General features: G+C 33.8%; 1 protein-coding gene across 2 annotated transcripts in view; it reads left to right on the top strand.

Annotated features, from left to right (window-relative positions):
* Positions 1-12287, top strand: part of sgg (glycogen synthase kinase 3 beta homolog shaggy) — a 259101-nt gene extending 246814 nt beyond the window's left edge. For both annotated transcript variants that reach the window (XM_090413205.1, XM_090413206.1), the window contains exon 9: positions 8238-12287. In XM_090413205.1, the coding sequence (XP_090269331.1) occupies positions 8238-8485 (248 nt within the window). In that variant the 3' untranslated portion in view covers positions 8486-12287. The remainder of the gene's footprint in view (positions 1-8237) is intronic.
* Positions 12288-13816: the final 1529 nt, after the last annotated feature.

The raw sequence follows: 13816 nt of genomic DNA, 5'->3' as shown, positions 1-13816 counted from the left end.
TGAAAGGCTTATGTGTTCATCGCACATGTTGATTTGATTTTTAACCGTATAGATGCAAACACAGATTGATAATAAAATAATTATTTATTGACTTAATTGCTAATACAGTGGTATCTCACTAATCCTAACTAATAAAAACTTGCTTGTTCGGATTAGCGAATTTTCCCCTAAGAGACAACAATAAGTAGTGTTTAGACAAAAATAATCAGATTCTAATGGTACATCAATTTAATTCTATAAATAAATGAAGTAATTGATAGAAAAAAAAGCTACTATACTGTAATGTAAAACTTAAAAAATAATACAGCACACAAGTTTATTTTAGTAAAAAATTTAGTTTGTATGTACCTGTATTGTTGAGGCTTCTGATTTAATAAAATTATGTAGCTCAGTACTTAACTTAATTTGTGTAAAAAATATCACTTTCTTGTACAACACAACAAAAAGTTTCACAGAATAACCAAAGATTTCGGAGACAGTCATCCTAAAACCAAATTAATACTTGCTTTCTCTCTCGTTTTTTTTTTTTTTTTTCATTTAGTTGGTGCCTAATTAGGACTTTAGTCTTTGTGTTGCATGCTACAATTGCTCATACTAGTCCCATTGTTACACCGGTTTTTGGTTGTCTCGCTACTGTAACAAACTTTGTTACAGTAGCGAGAAGTGTTCTCTGAAGATGCTGGATTGAATACCAGCGAAATATTAGCAATTAAATCAATAAATAGTTATTTTCTTATCAATCTGTGTTCATATCTATACCTTTAAAATCCACTCAACATTATTAGGAAAACATCATTGAATGTTTTCAGAACTGTATACAATTTTGTGTGTTTGTTTTGTTTTTTAATTTATTGCATTCCACTTCATTAAATTTCCATAAACAAATAATATTTTCAAAAACATGGAAAAGCATTATTCATGTTCTGCAAAATACCTGTCAGTGCTACTCCTAGTAATTGTTAAAATTGCCCTAAAGAACATGCCTAAGATGCCTTCATTTTCCTGTTAATTTCTCTTCGTGGTCATTTCAACATAGCTGCTGCTGTTGTATAATTCAAATCGTGAGTTTGAATTTAGGATATTGAGGCTGCTTTAAAAAAGTTTGTCGATTCTAAAATAGTGAATTATTGTTACATAGCATCAAAAAAATGCAGTCATTTTTATTTTATTTTTTGTCATGTATTATTATTATTATTAAGAGAGACCTCCAGGGAGTCAGAGACTCATTGAGGGAGGCCACATACTACATACACACACACACACGCGCGCCAGCTATCATACTTATTCTTGAATTCATTCACACTGCTTGCACTCACAACATCCAATGGCAATCTATTCCAATCATGCACCAACCTCTGAGAGAAAAATCTAGCTCTTACCTTTCTTGGCAGCCTTCATTCTCAGCTTCCAAGGATGCCCTCTCATCCTTTCCCCACTCTCCATAAATTGAAAAATCCCATCAATTTATACCCTGTATGACCCTTTCAGAAGTTTGTAAGTCTCAATCATATCATCCCTCTTTCTCCTGTTTGCTAGTGTCTGTAGTCTACAAATTCTCAATCTGTCTTCATAATCAGTATTCCACAATCCTGATATCATTTTTAACACTTGCCTTTGTACTCTCTCCAGTATATCAGAATCACAACAAAAACCAGGAGACCAGACCTGCATAGTAGTCCAAGTGAGGTCTTGAGTGGAATTTGTTAATAAAAAAAAATAAGCTATAAAACTATATTATTTGAGATTTTTAGTCATTAGACATTACTTAGGCTATGAAGCTTATCTTTAAGTAATTGGGAGATTTAAAATTTACATAATGTCAGTTTCAGCTATGTATGTCATTGTACATTACACATTATTTGTTGTGAAACAGAAATGAAGAATTCATGTAAAAAAAAAAAAAAAAAAGATGTAAGGCTTTATATATTAAGGAATTATTAGACTGTTAAATGAAAGAAAGTAACCAAACAGTAGTAGAAAAGCCTCAGGAGGAATGCAAACAGGAGTAGATATCAGCACGTGAGGTAGAAAAAGCCATAAAAAACCTGAAATGTGTTAAGGCAGCTGAAGGAGTAGATGATATTCAACCAGAAATGCTTAAGGATGGAGGTATAAATGTTTTTCAGTGGCTACACTGCCTAATTCAGAAGGTCGAATGCCCAATGATTGGAGTAGAGCTCTCATAGTACCCATCTATAAAAAAAGATAATAAAACTGAATGTAAATGTTTTTTCAACCTCTTTTCAAGCATACTTGTAAAGAATGTGAGAAAGATTATGGAAGAAAACTTGGAGAAGAACAAGCTGGTTTCAGGCCAAATAGAAGTTGTCAAGATCAGATTTTTACTTTAAGAAAAATAGTGGAGAAATTGTGGGAATATGACAATATCGTACTTAGTTTTGTAGATCTGGGAAAGGTGTGCAATAAGGTGCCCAGAGAAAAGCTTTTCAAAACACTGTAAAAAGGACTGTAAAAATCCAATTCTAGAATCCAAATTTCAAATTTGGGCTCTAGAATCATCCCATGCACTCCAGGAACTCCCATTATATTTACCAAAAATGGCCGTTTAATGTGACTTCACAGCAGATTCTATAATAGGGACATTCTTTTTTTGAGGACATCACTCTGACAGGACCAGTAACTTGTTCCATTACTGCATGGAAATATGATATGCACTAGTCATGCAATGTGGGAAGGTGCTCCATCTTGCATTAAAACTGTTTCATCGTATCACCAGCAATGATGTATAGATGAAACCATTTTTATGCAAGATGAAGAATCTCCACATTGCACAACTAGTACAGCAGTTTCTACAGCATTACTTCACAGAAGAAAGAGTGATTAGTTGCTTCTTTCCATTTGCATGCTCATCTCGCTCCTCTAATTTACTCCATGCGATTTTTGGTTGTGGGGTTGCCTGAAGGACAGAATGTCATGGACTGTGATAAACATTTCTTCAGGTATGTTAGGTTCTGCTGTTTTGAGAATGGTGGCCACATTGAACCAGGTCCTCCTTTACAGGTGAACTCAGTGTTGTGCAACAGTGTTACACTCCAGTAACTGTAGTGTAGGGTTTGTGACACCACTTACCCTCCTGTAACTGTAATACTATAATTACTGTGCTAAATTAAATTGATATTAAATATTTTGTTGCTGTGTTATCATAAATGCAACACATAAAGGTAATCTTTCACTTCAATTTAGTTATTCATTTGTCATTCATTTGTCTGTCCATTTAATGCTTTTGTTTATATTGTACAGCACCATATTCCCACTATTGGTGCGACATTTTGAAGTGAAAAAGTTTTTGCAGACTCTTTCTTCCCATATCTTGATTAGTCTCCCTACCAAATTTGGTAACATTCCAGTTGTTAGATCAAGCTACATAAGGCTCTGAATCTTTTTCTTCTTTTCAGCCATTTTTTTGTCCACTGCTGGCCAAAGACCTTCTCCAGTTCCTTCCATCTTTCTCTAGTCTTGGTTGACCAATTTTTCCCAACAAAATTTGACATTTCATCACTCCACTTTCTTTTATGACGTCCTCAGCCTCATTTCCCTTCTTTTGGAATCCAGTTCGTTAGTATGTTGGTCCATTGCTCGTCTTCTCTTCTGGATAGATGTCCAGCCCATTTCCATTTTAGTTATTGTGGTGAAGAATGATGTCAGTGATAAGAGTCTGGCTCCTTATCTTTAAATGTGATTCTTAGCATCAGCCTCTCCATTCTTCTTTGAGTTGTTGCTAGTTTATTTGTCAGTGCTTTTGTTAGAGACCAAGTTTCACAACCATATGTGATGACTGGAAGTATACACTGGTTAAATGTCTTCCTTGTTAAACAGAATGGGACATCATTGTTTTGAAAAATGCTTTTCAATGTTCTGAATGCACTCCAGGCAAGTTGAACTCTTCTATTTATTTCCTTTTGAAGTCCACTGTTTAGATCAATGAGATGACCTAGTATGTATATGAAGAGACTCTTTCCAAGAAATTGTTTTCTATTATTACACTAGTGGCCAAAATTGTGGAACCTTTGGAAAAAGTGTATTTTTGAGGTTTGATGGCTCATAACACCACTTTTTTTTTTTTTTTTGGTGTAATACCATAAAATTATACATCAATGGAAAGATAATTTAACCAAGAATGTATTGCAACAAAGTTTGTTCAATTATCTGTATTCTATGAAAAGTTATAGCCAAATAACCAGAAAAAAGAAGCACAACTTGCTTAGGTTGATATGAAGTAGCTTTCCTTCATTTGAATGTAGCCAATGAGCATGAGTGTTTAGAGAGTTGATCAGGTGTCATCTTGTTTTGGCAGTGAGCCAGCAAAGTCACAGTAGGATTCAGCTATTGATGTCATGTATTGGAGCTGAGAGGAGGACATTTGTTAGTGTGTTATAGGATTGCTATCAAGTTGGGGTTTTTTTTTTTTTTTTTTTTTTTTTTTTTGTGTGTGTGTGTTCTTTCATTTAGTGATCTTATAAAACGGAAATGGCGCCAAAAGTTGACTGGTCACCCAGAAAGCGATGTAAAATAGTACTATTAAGTGAATAAGGTTACAGTTATGAAGAAATTAGAAGAAAATTTGGTGGAAACTTAACCAAAGGTGGCATTTCTAAATTTTTGAAGAGGTATAAGGAGACTCAGTGACTACAAAACCAGACTGGTAAAGGCAGGAAAAGGTGCACAACAGCAAGTGATGATAGAAGAATTTAGAAACTGTGCCTACGTGACAGAAGAATATCATCTGGGTGTATACAAGATGAAATGGCACAATACAATGTGAAGTTTGAGTACAAGGACTTTGGCACAGACTGCAGGAATTTGGTCTAAATGCCAGAATTCCATGAAAAAGCCATTTTTATCTCTCAAACAAAGGTTTAAAAGATTAAATGGGCTAAAACCCATGTTAACTGGACCGCGGAACAATGGGACAGTGTTATTGGGAGTGATGAGACCAAAATCTCCCTGTTTGGTAGTGATGGCATAAAATATGTAAGGAGAAGATTTACATTCTGATTGCATAATGAAGCATTTATATTTCAACAGGATTCAGCTCCATGTCATGTTGCTGCTGTGTGCAAAAAGTGGTTTCAAGATAATCATATTCCACTGCTGGAATGGCCTGGGAATAGCCCAGACCTTAACCCAATCGAAAATCTGTGGAGCCGACTAAAGAAACTTGTTAGTCAGAAGCAACCCAGCAATAAAACCCAATTAATAGAAGCAATATTCAATCTTGGTTTCACATTATAACAGCTGCAGAACTTAAAAAAACTTGGAAGGCGTTGTAAGGTCGTAATTAACGCTAAAGGTTACCCAACTAAGTATTAACTCACATTGTGACAATTTTTGTATATCTAATTTTTTCTGTTTCACTTTTCTTCTTTATAACTGCTGTTCTAATAAAAAAAAATCCTTCATAAATGTTATTGTGTTACATTCTTGATTAAATTATCTTTCCATTGATATATAATTTTATGGTATTACTCTAAAAAAAAAAAAAAAAGTGGTTATGAGCCATCAAACCTCAGAAATTCACTTTTTCCAAAAGGTTTCCACAATTTTAGTCACTAGCGTATTTTTTTGGTGTTACAAAATGATTAAACATGATTTTAGTTTTTTCTCTGTTTATTTTTAAACCAACTTTCATGATATAAGTCTTTTTTATCATTATATTAAAGTCTTCTGGAGTGTTTGCAAATATTATGATATCATCTGCTCTGAATAGGGGAAATTTAATTATGGGCACTTACAAACAGAACAAACAAGAATAACTTGATTTCTGAAAAATAAAAGAAAAAAAGGCTGGAATTGCTACTAAATCTTTTTAGCAATATATTTTTGTTTTCATATTAACATAAGGTATGTTTTTTTGTAAATGCTATTAAATTCATTGTTTTATTTTTATATGTATTTAGTGTTTTTCTGACTTAGGAATGACAGTATACAGTATTTGGGATTTTTCAATGTATAGTCCATATCCATGCGACTCATTAGTTAGTGCCATTTTTATACCAGTTGTCTCTAATCGCACTAAAGAAATATATTACACAGACAGCAAATGTCTCTGTACTTTATTCAGTGGTACAATAAAACCACTTGTTTTTCTTGCATCTGCAGTATAATGGGCAGTTGGGGAAGGCGTGTTGTTTATTACCGTGGGGACCTAGTTATCGTCCCAAAGTGAAAGTGGTTAAACTTTATTTTCATGTGCGATGTACATGCAAAACTTTTTAATTTCTTTTTTCATAAAGTAAAATCAGGATACAGAGGGTGTGAATTATATTCAAGTAAATACGATATTTCTGTTTTATTATAAAAATAAACTAAATTGCTTTGGGGGCTGCCTGCAGGCCGCCAGTTTTACACCTCTGATATAGACGAAGCCCTTTAGTCGGAAAGACCTGGGTTTGATTCCTGTCCATTGACATGAGGAACCTTTATCTGGTCTCTTTCGATGAAAGGCAAGTTAACTAGTCTTATATGGAGGTATGGGTTTTTTCACCCAGAGGCTCGGGTTTTCCATGCCTTTGTTTCTTTCACATGCAGTATTGCCAGCTTTCTCTGCTGCATCAAGTCTGCAACCTCTCAACTTCTTCTAGTGAGGTAACTAACATTCAGAGTTCCTATTGTGTGTTGTGGGAAGCCCTTTTTGACTTTGGTTTCTCTGTCTCTCTCTCTCTTTTTTCCCCCTTGTCCTCCTCTTAGCTATCTTCTCTAGCTGCACCTGCTCTTTGTACGATAACCCTTGCCCATTTTTCATGAGGGCTAGGTGAAGCCCATATGTGCTGCTTCTGGGTACACCCTACATCTCTACTACCTTGAGGTTTGTCTGCATTTAGAGGATCTTGCAAACTTTTACAGCAGCATGTCTTTACTGACATTAACCTTACAGGAATTTAGTTGGCATTTCCTTCAACTTAGGATGTTATGCATATACCAGAAATACTCAGTTCCAGAGCCTCTTGTATGGCATCAGGTCATACAACAGGAAGGCAAGGTTGACAGTTGGTTGTATTTAACACATCTTCAACCCTTATGACTCAGCACTCCTGTAGTGCTAATGTGAAATAAGTTTACAACTTGTTGTGAAATGGATAAAATTTAAACAAAAAAAAAAAAAAAAAAAATTTTTTTTGTATCTAATCTTGAACTGTAGGAACTTATTATTTTGACACCTCCATGGAGTCCAACGACTCATCGAGGTGTACCTACTCTACAGCTATGTCTCAACCACTCAATCCACAAACTGACTGCAACTACACCAACACCATCTACTGCCGACCACCACCACTAGTATTTCCAGAGACAATCACAAACATCCATGCCCACGACAGGATTTGAACCCACAGCCTTTTGGCTGGAGAGCAGATACACTAACCACTTGGCCAGCCAGGCTGTCTAAAAACACTCTATCGCCCCTAGGTGGGCATGAACCACCAACCTTTCGGTTAAGCTGAACGCGCTAACCAATTGCGCACTTTTTTCACTTATTTATAGATTCTTTAGGTTCTGTGTTTAGACTGATAACCAAACTGGTTGGTGTATTCCCTTAAGCCAAGCTATTCGGAATAACTGTTTTCTTTGCAAAAATTATTCTAAATTTTTAGTTTGCATTGACATATATAAATGTTTTATTTACATCATTTAGCCACATACTTATATGACTGCTTTAAAATGTTATTAAACCTTTACATCTATCTACAAGTGTATGGGGGAGGCAGTGATTTGCTATGTGACCAGGATATGCTTATATTTCCCTAGTCACTGTTCATTAGATTGGCATCAGTAATATGTCACTGTTCTCCAAATTGTTAAAACATGTTCCACACTTCACCACAGTTCAGTTCACAGAACAAATTTTTATTTCTCTATTGTGCCTCTTGCTGTTGTATTTTAAAGATCTGCAGATAGTGCTCAAATACATGAGATGAGATCCAGTTACAAATCCAGTATTAAAAATGTTATTAAACCATTACTTTCATCTACAAGTGTGTGGGGCAGGGAAATGCAGGATTTACTATCCAATGAAATCCATTATTCTTCTCACCTTTTTGACCATCCACAGACTCTTGTTTTTGAAATTACCATAAAAAGTCATACATGGTCAATAACTTTTGTGGTAATTAGAGTAATTCATATTTCTCATCTAAAACTAATGCATTTCATGATAAATAACCATCAATTCTTACTGAAATTTATTATTTTGAAATTCATAGTTTCCTTTTTTGTTTCAGAACTGAAGATTCAGCCTTCCCTGAACTCTATATTGATCCCTCCTCACATGCGTAATAGCGCTGGTAATCCTCATGGTCCTTCTGGTGGAAATCCAGGAAGTAGCAGTGACAACAGCAATCCCCATGGATCTCCAGCACTAGGTGGAGCTAGTTCTCTAGCTGAGATGCCCAACTCTGTTTCTCTGGCGGGTTCAGGGGCAGAAGCCACATCCCAGGTGGGAACCTCTACTCCCACTGCCACTGCATGACATTCGGTTGGTTTAACAAGGGCAAAGGCAGCTATGCCTGTTGACAAATGGCTTGATTTGACAAGTGAATATATAAGCAGGAGGACACAAAGAGGCGGAAAGAAAGCTGAAATATATGACTTTTAGCACAGCAAAATTAAGCGTCCGTACTACAGACCAACCACCAAGGCTTGCCCCTTGTCCCTTGTAATTCCTAGTGAGGTTTGTGTACGTTATGACAACAGCAACAATAAACAACTGTGCCTGCCTCCTGTGCAGCAAGCTGTAAATATGCTGGCGTGCTCCTGGTTCCCCAATAGAAGACTTTTCTTTCTATTTTATTTTATTATTTTTTTGTTTGTTTTTGTTTTGTTTGTGCAGACCTGTGTGCACACATGTATGTATGAATGTATGCCTGTGCTTGTACGGATGTGAGTATGCATGTGTTATAGCTTATACATATACTTGGTTATTAGTGTTATTTCAAAAAAGAATTAAAAAAAAGTACTGGTCAGACATCTCAGAAATGTGTTATCTGGAACTTGGGGACTATATTGTAAGAATATAGTATTTGGTTAAATCTGAGATGAACAAATTCAGCTGTCCAGCTTTAGTAGTGTTTCTCCAAACAGGCTCAAAGTAGTAATCTCTTCTTCCACTATATATGCCTGTATCTGTACATTAGTCTGTTTGAGCCTAAATAAATAGTTTCTTTTCCTTTATATATATATGTATGTATGTATTGTGTGTGTGCACACACACACACACACACACATGTGTATATATATATATATATATATATATAAATTTATGTATATATTACACACACACACTCACACTCATACCTATAAAATTACAGTCAATTTTATAATAAAAATCTTTATGCTGTGTAATTATAATTATGACTTTGTTTTCAAGTTAGAACTGTTTGATAAGCTGACTTTGTTCACTCATTCAGTGTAATTTAAGCAGAGGTTTGTAAATCATTCTCACCTCACCTTTCCCCCCCCCTTTCCCCTTGTCTGCTTCTTCCTCATTCTCCAGACCTTTCCTGTCATTCATATTTCTGATTGTTATATTCATATATACTTACTGTTTTGTTGGTTAAAAACATAAAATGCAAAAACTTCTTATAATTATTAGCTTTGGCCAAGTGCTAATAAATCATCTTTTTTTAAAGGATCTTGTTATATAACCGATTTAGGAGTGAGTTGCTGTTAATAATACTCCTCAGACTGAAACATGCTCCTTTCAGTTTTCTCCATCTATGCATAACTCTGTGACTAACATTTTAAACAGTATGGACTTGGTTATGTAATTTTCAGAGACTTTAGTAATGTCTATTTTTAGCACAGTGTGTGTTGCTTCAGAATAACTGCAGAAACATTGCTAGGTTAAGATAATAAGGCAATAAGGCTTAAAGTGGTAATATTTTAAGGATACAAGTGTTTATACTTAATTTGTGTGATAACGAACAGAAGACACTTGGGGGGGGGGGGGCTCTATTGAGGAGCAATAGTCATAAATGAGGAAGTAAATATCATTTACACTATATTTAGGCTCAAACTTTTTAAATATTATCTAAAGTAATTTTTATTTAATTAAGAGAAAGATGAAACAAATACTTCAGTAATCTGCACTTGTCAACTTTTCTCAGTCACATTCAAGATTAAGTAATTTCAAGTGTGCTAATAAGATTCTAGAGATTATAGAACTTTTATCTATTTACAAAAGAAATTCTTCATACCTTACAGTATTTTATTTTAAGATATGCTATTAAACACACAGGTTCTGTAGAGAGTGAGAAGCACCAGAATTAATTGTACCATGCCTAGTACCAATGAAAGTTCATACATATGCTGATGAGTACTATATGTTGCAGTCAGTATTTATTAATTAGCTTTGGACCATTAATCTGCCGCAGTACAAAAAAGCATCTCACTCCTAACCTTGTGAATTGTGAATAGTTAAAATTTGTCATAATGGTTAAACATATGAGAATATTATTCATCTTTTAATTTGACTTAGCCGCAAGGTAAATGGCATGTGAAGTTACTGTTTTAACTTTAGTGATTTTTTTTATTTTTTAATTTTTTTTTAATTATGTTCAGTGTATTAGTAACATTTGTGTAGGCACAATTTTCAGTGATAATTTATGGCAGTCAGACGTGTAGAATAACCTTTCATATACTGCCTTAAAGTGAAATACTGTGTCTACCATATTTTTTAGGTAACCCCAAAAAATTTTATCTGACGTCTTTTATGTCATGTAATCAAACCATCACTGTCATTATGTACATTGTAACTGCTAATTATTTCCATTCCTACTTCAAGATCAGCCCTTTCTACCTTACTCTCTCTAATAGTAAATCCAAACAGATTATAATAAAATGGCACAAGCTTTTTTCTTTTAAATAAAGGTGCAACTAGGTTTTCTTCAATGTGATCTGTGTAAACACTGGGAACGTAGGATGCTTTGTAAGGGAAATCCTTCCCAGAGAATGTTGTTGTAATGCCTTAGCGTAGTGTAGAAATCCTTAGCAAATACCTCAACAGACTCTGCATGTATTCAGCAAAGCACTGATACAAGTCTATTAAATTGTATGTAAAATGTCAACTTTTAGCTTCGTATTATTTTTTTTCATTTGTATGCATATCTAGATTCAAACATATGTAAAAAATGCAGTTAGTATAACATAAAGATTTGAGCTATATAGCCTGGCTTCAAGTCATGTATTATACTTAAATGCATTCTGCCAAGAGAGAGAGAGAGAGTCAATGATATTGCGTTATATCTGAAAATTAAATTGCACTCATTAAATTCAAAATTTAATTGTTCCCTTCCATTATTTATTATGAGGTATGGGATACTGTATCAAATTCACTTACTGGTTATCTCTCTCTCTAAACAGGATAGAATCTTAATTCGTCTTTCCACGTTTGAGAAAGTAGTATTCACACCATCTTGTATCATGAGGAAATGATAATGTGAAACTTTTTAAGCTATCTTACAATGCTATACTTGAAATGTCATACTTGAAACTGTGCTATAATGCTTGCGCTGTCACAAATAAACTTTCATCAAATTCCAATATTTTTTTTCCACCTTCAGAATTAAGTTAGTTTTTTCCCCCCTATACCTCATTAAAGTGGCGTTTGGGAAAATGTCAAGTCAACATTATTTAAAAGTTTTCTGTCTGCACACAGTGAAGAGAAGAGATAGGAAATATTAAAACTTTTGTTAGAATTATGCAAAAGTTAAATACAAGGGAGCATGAGTCTGTTGATTCATACATCCACAAAAAAAGTAGTTAAAAGTAATGAAAATTGCTTTTATCATTGTTTAAAATGATAAATGTTGCAACAAGGCTTTGCAGTTAGCTGTGGTAAGGACTGGGTCATCTTCAGCATGACATATCGGAATAGAGTATATAAAATTCTGCATCCTTCTAGAATGATTTGAAAGCTGTTTTAAATAAGATTTGTATAATTAAAAAAATTATGATAAAACATTTTCATCTTGCATCCTCTACTGAATGTAAATTTTGGAATAAACACAGTTTAACTTGTGAATCTGTTTTGTCAGACTTGCCTAAATTCTGCCAGAAATTGTAGCTACTTTGCAAAGTGGTTCAGGATCAATCCAGAATTATATAAATGCATAAATTCCATTACTTGGTTTTGAGCCATTTGATCTGTATAACTTTATAATTCTATACTAATATAGAATTATAAATATGTATGTATATAATAACTATGTAGTAATATTTGTTAGTGTGATGTTTTTGATTTTTAATATTTTGTCTAAACTAGTTTAAAACCATTGAAAGTCTCTAATTTATTGAAAATTAATATTATTACCAACACCTTTGTTTCACTTATGCAAATTATTTCTCATTCTGTGATTTGATTTCATCAGATAGACATTGAATATTAAACTGTTCGCCATACTCTTAACCAACTCAACAAAATATTTTTTAAGCAATTTGGTTTTGAGTACATTACAATACACGCAGTTGAAATCTGTTAAAATTTCATTTAAATATCCTTATGAATAAAAATTAATTTTTGCAGAGAAGTATAACTGGTGTTATAATTATTGTGCCAGTTATCTGCTAATATTAATATTTATACTTAAGCACAGCATACTCATATACTGGGTAGGTTTCGGGATGCCTTTCTTACATTTAGTGAATAAACATTTTATTTTTTCCAACAAATTTACAAGGATGTACATTAATGGTATGATTATCTCACTGAAATCAAGTTAAATGATATAGCACATAATTCCACTTGAAAACTTCAGAATTGATTATAGACTCATTACCTTAACTTTCTAATAACACAAAGTAAATAAGTTGGAATGAACATTCTGTATTTATATCACTTATATGTATACGTATAAATCACATAAATAGAGTGAGGCATCTGCACACAGCGTTGCCACTTATCTTGATATCCACATTACCGTGATTTTTCTTTTGGAATGCATCAAAAAAACATTTCATCAAATATGATTTTCTATTGATTTTTTGATTAAAACAAATGAAATTTGTTTTAACTGAAAGTAGGCAATTTTCATGTTTTATCTCTCTCTTTTTTTTTTTTTTTTTTTTTTTTGATAGATGGGGTACTATGAGAGCGCTACTCCAATCATTTGGACTTCAATTCTCTGACCAGGTTATGCAGATGATGATGTACTCTTACATCATCATCTAGTGTTCCAGGATTCTCTAACTAAATTGAGTGACAGCTATAACAAATTTGGCATGAAAATCAGTCATATAAAAAGACTAAAACTATGAAAATAGGCAGGAGCATAGAAAACTTCAGCTGCATTCTCAATGGAGATCCTGTAGAACAAGTAAAATATTTCAGCTATTTAGGCACAGTTTTTAGTGAAGGTGACAAGTTAAATCTGCAGATAGACAATAGACTAAGCAAAGCTGGTATTGTGGATAGTCTGCTGAATATTTTTTTTATGGAATAAGAGAAAAATTAGTTAAAATGCCACACTAGCAGTATACAAGACGGTGTACAAACCCAATTTTAAGTTATGGATCTGAGTTGGACTAAAAATAAAACATTCGATCAAAGGCTAGAGACCACGGATAGGAGGGTTCTGAGAAAAATTAGGGAAGTGGGGAGATAGCATCAATGGCAGAATCATATTAAAAATAATCTAAGGTGGTATGGCCTCTTAAATAGAATTGGTGAGGAAAAAGGTTAGCAAAACAGGTGTTTGATGCCAGATGGCAGGAAAGAAACTCAGAAGAAGACCAAGATCTAGGTAGAGATTAATTCAGTCGGAAGTGCCTTAGAAGCACGAGATATTAGATATGATAATACAGG

The sequence above is a fragment of the Typopeltis vanoorti genome, chromosome 23 (genome assembly GCF_054136105.1).
Source record: "Typopeltis vanoorti isolate ZY-2024b chromosome 23, IOZ_Tvanoo_1.0, whole genome shotgun sequence".
Classification (NCBI taxonomy): domain Eukaryota; kingdom Metazoa; phylum Arthropoda; class Arachnida; order Uropygi; family Thelyphonidae; genus Typopeltis; species Typopeltis vanoorti.
This window is presented reverse-complemented; position numbering and strand designations above follow the sequence as displayed.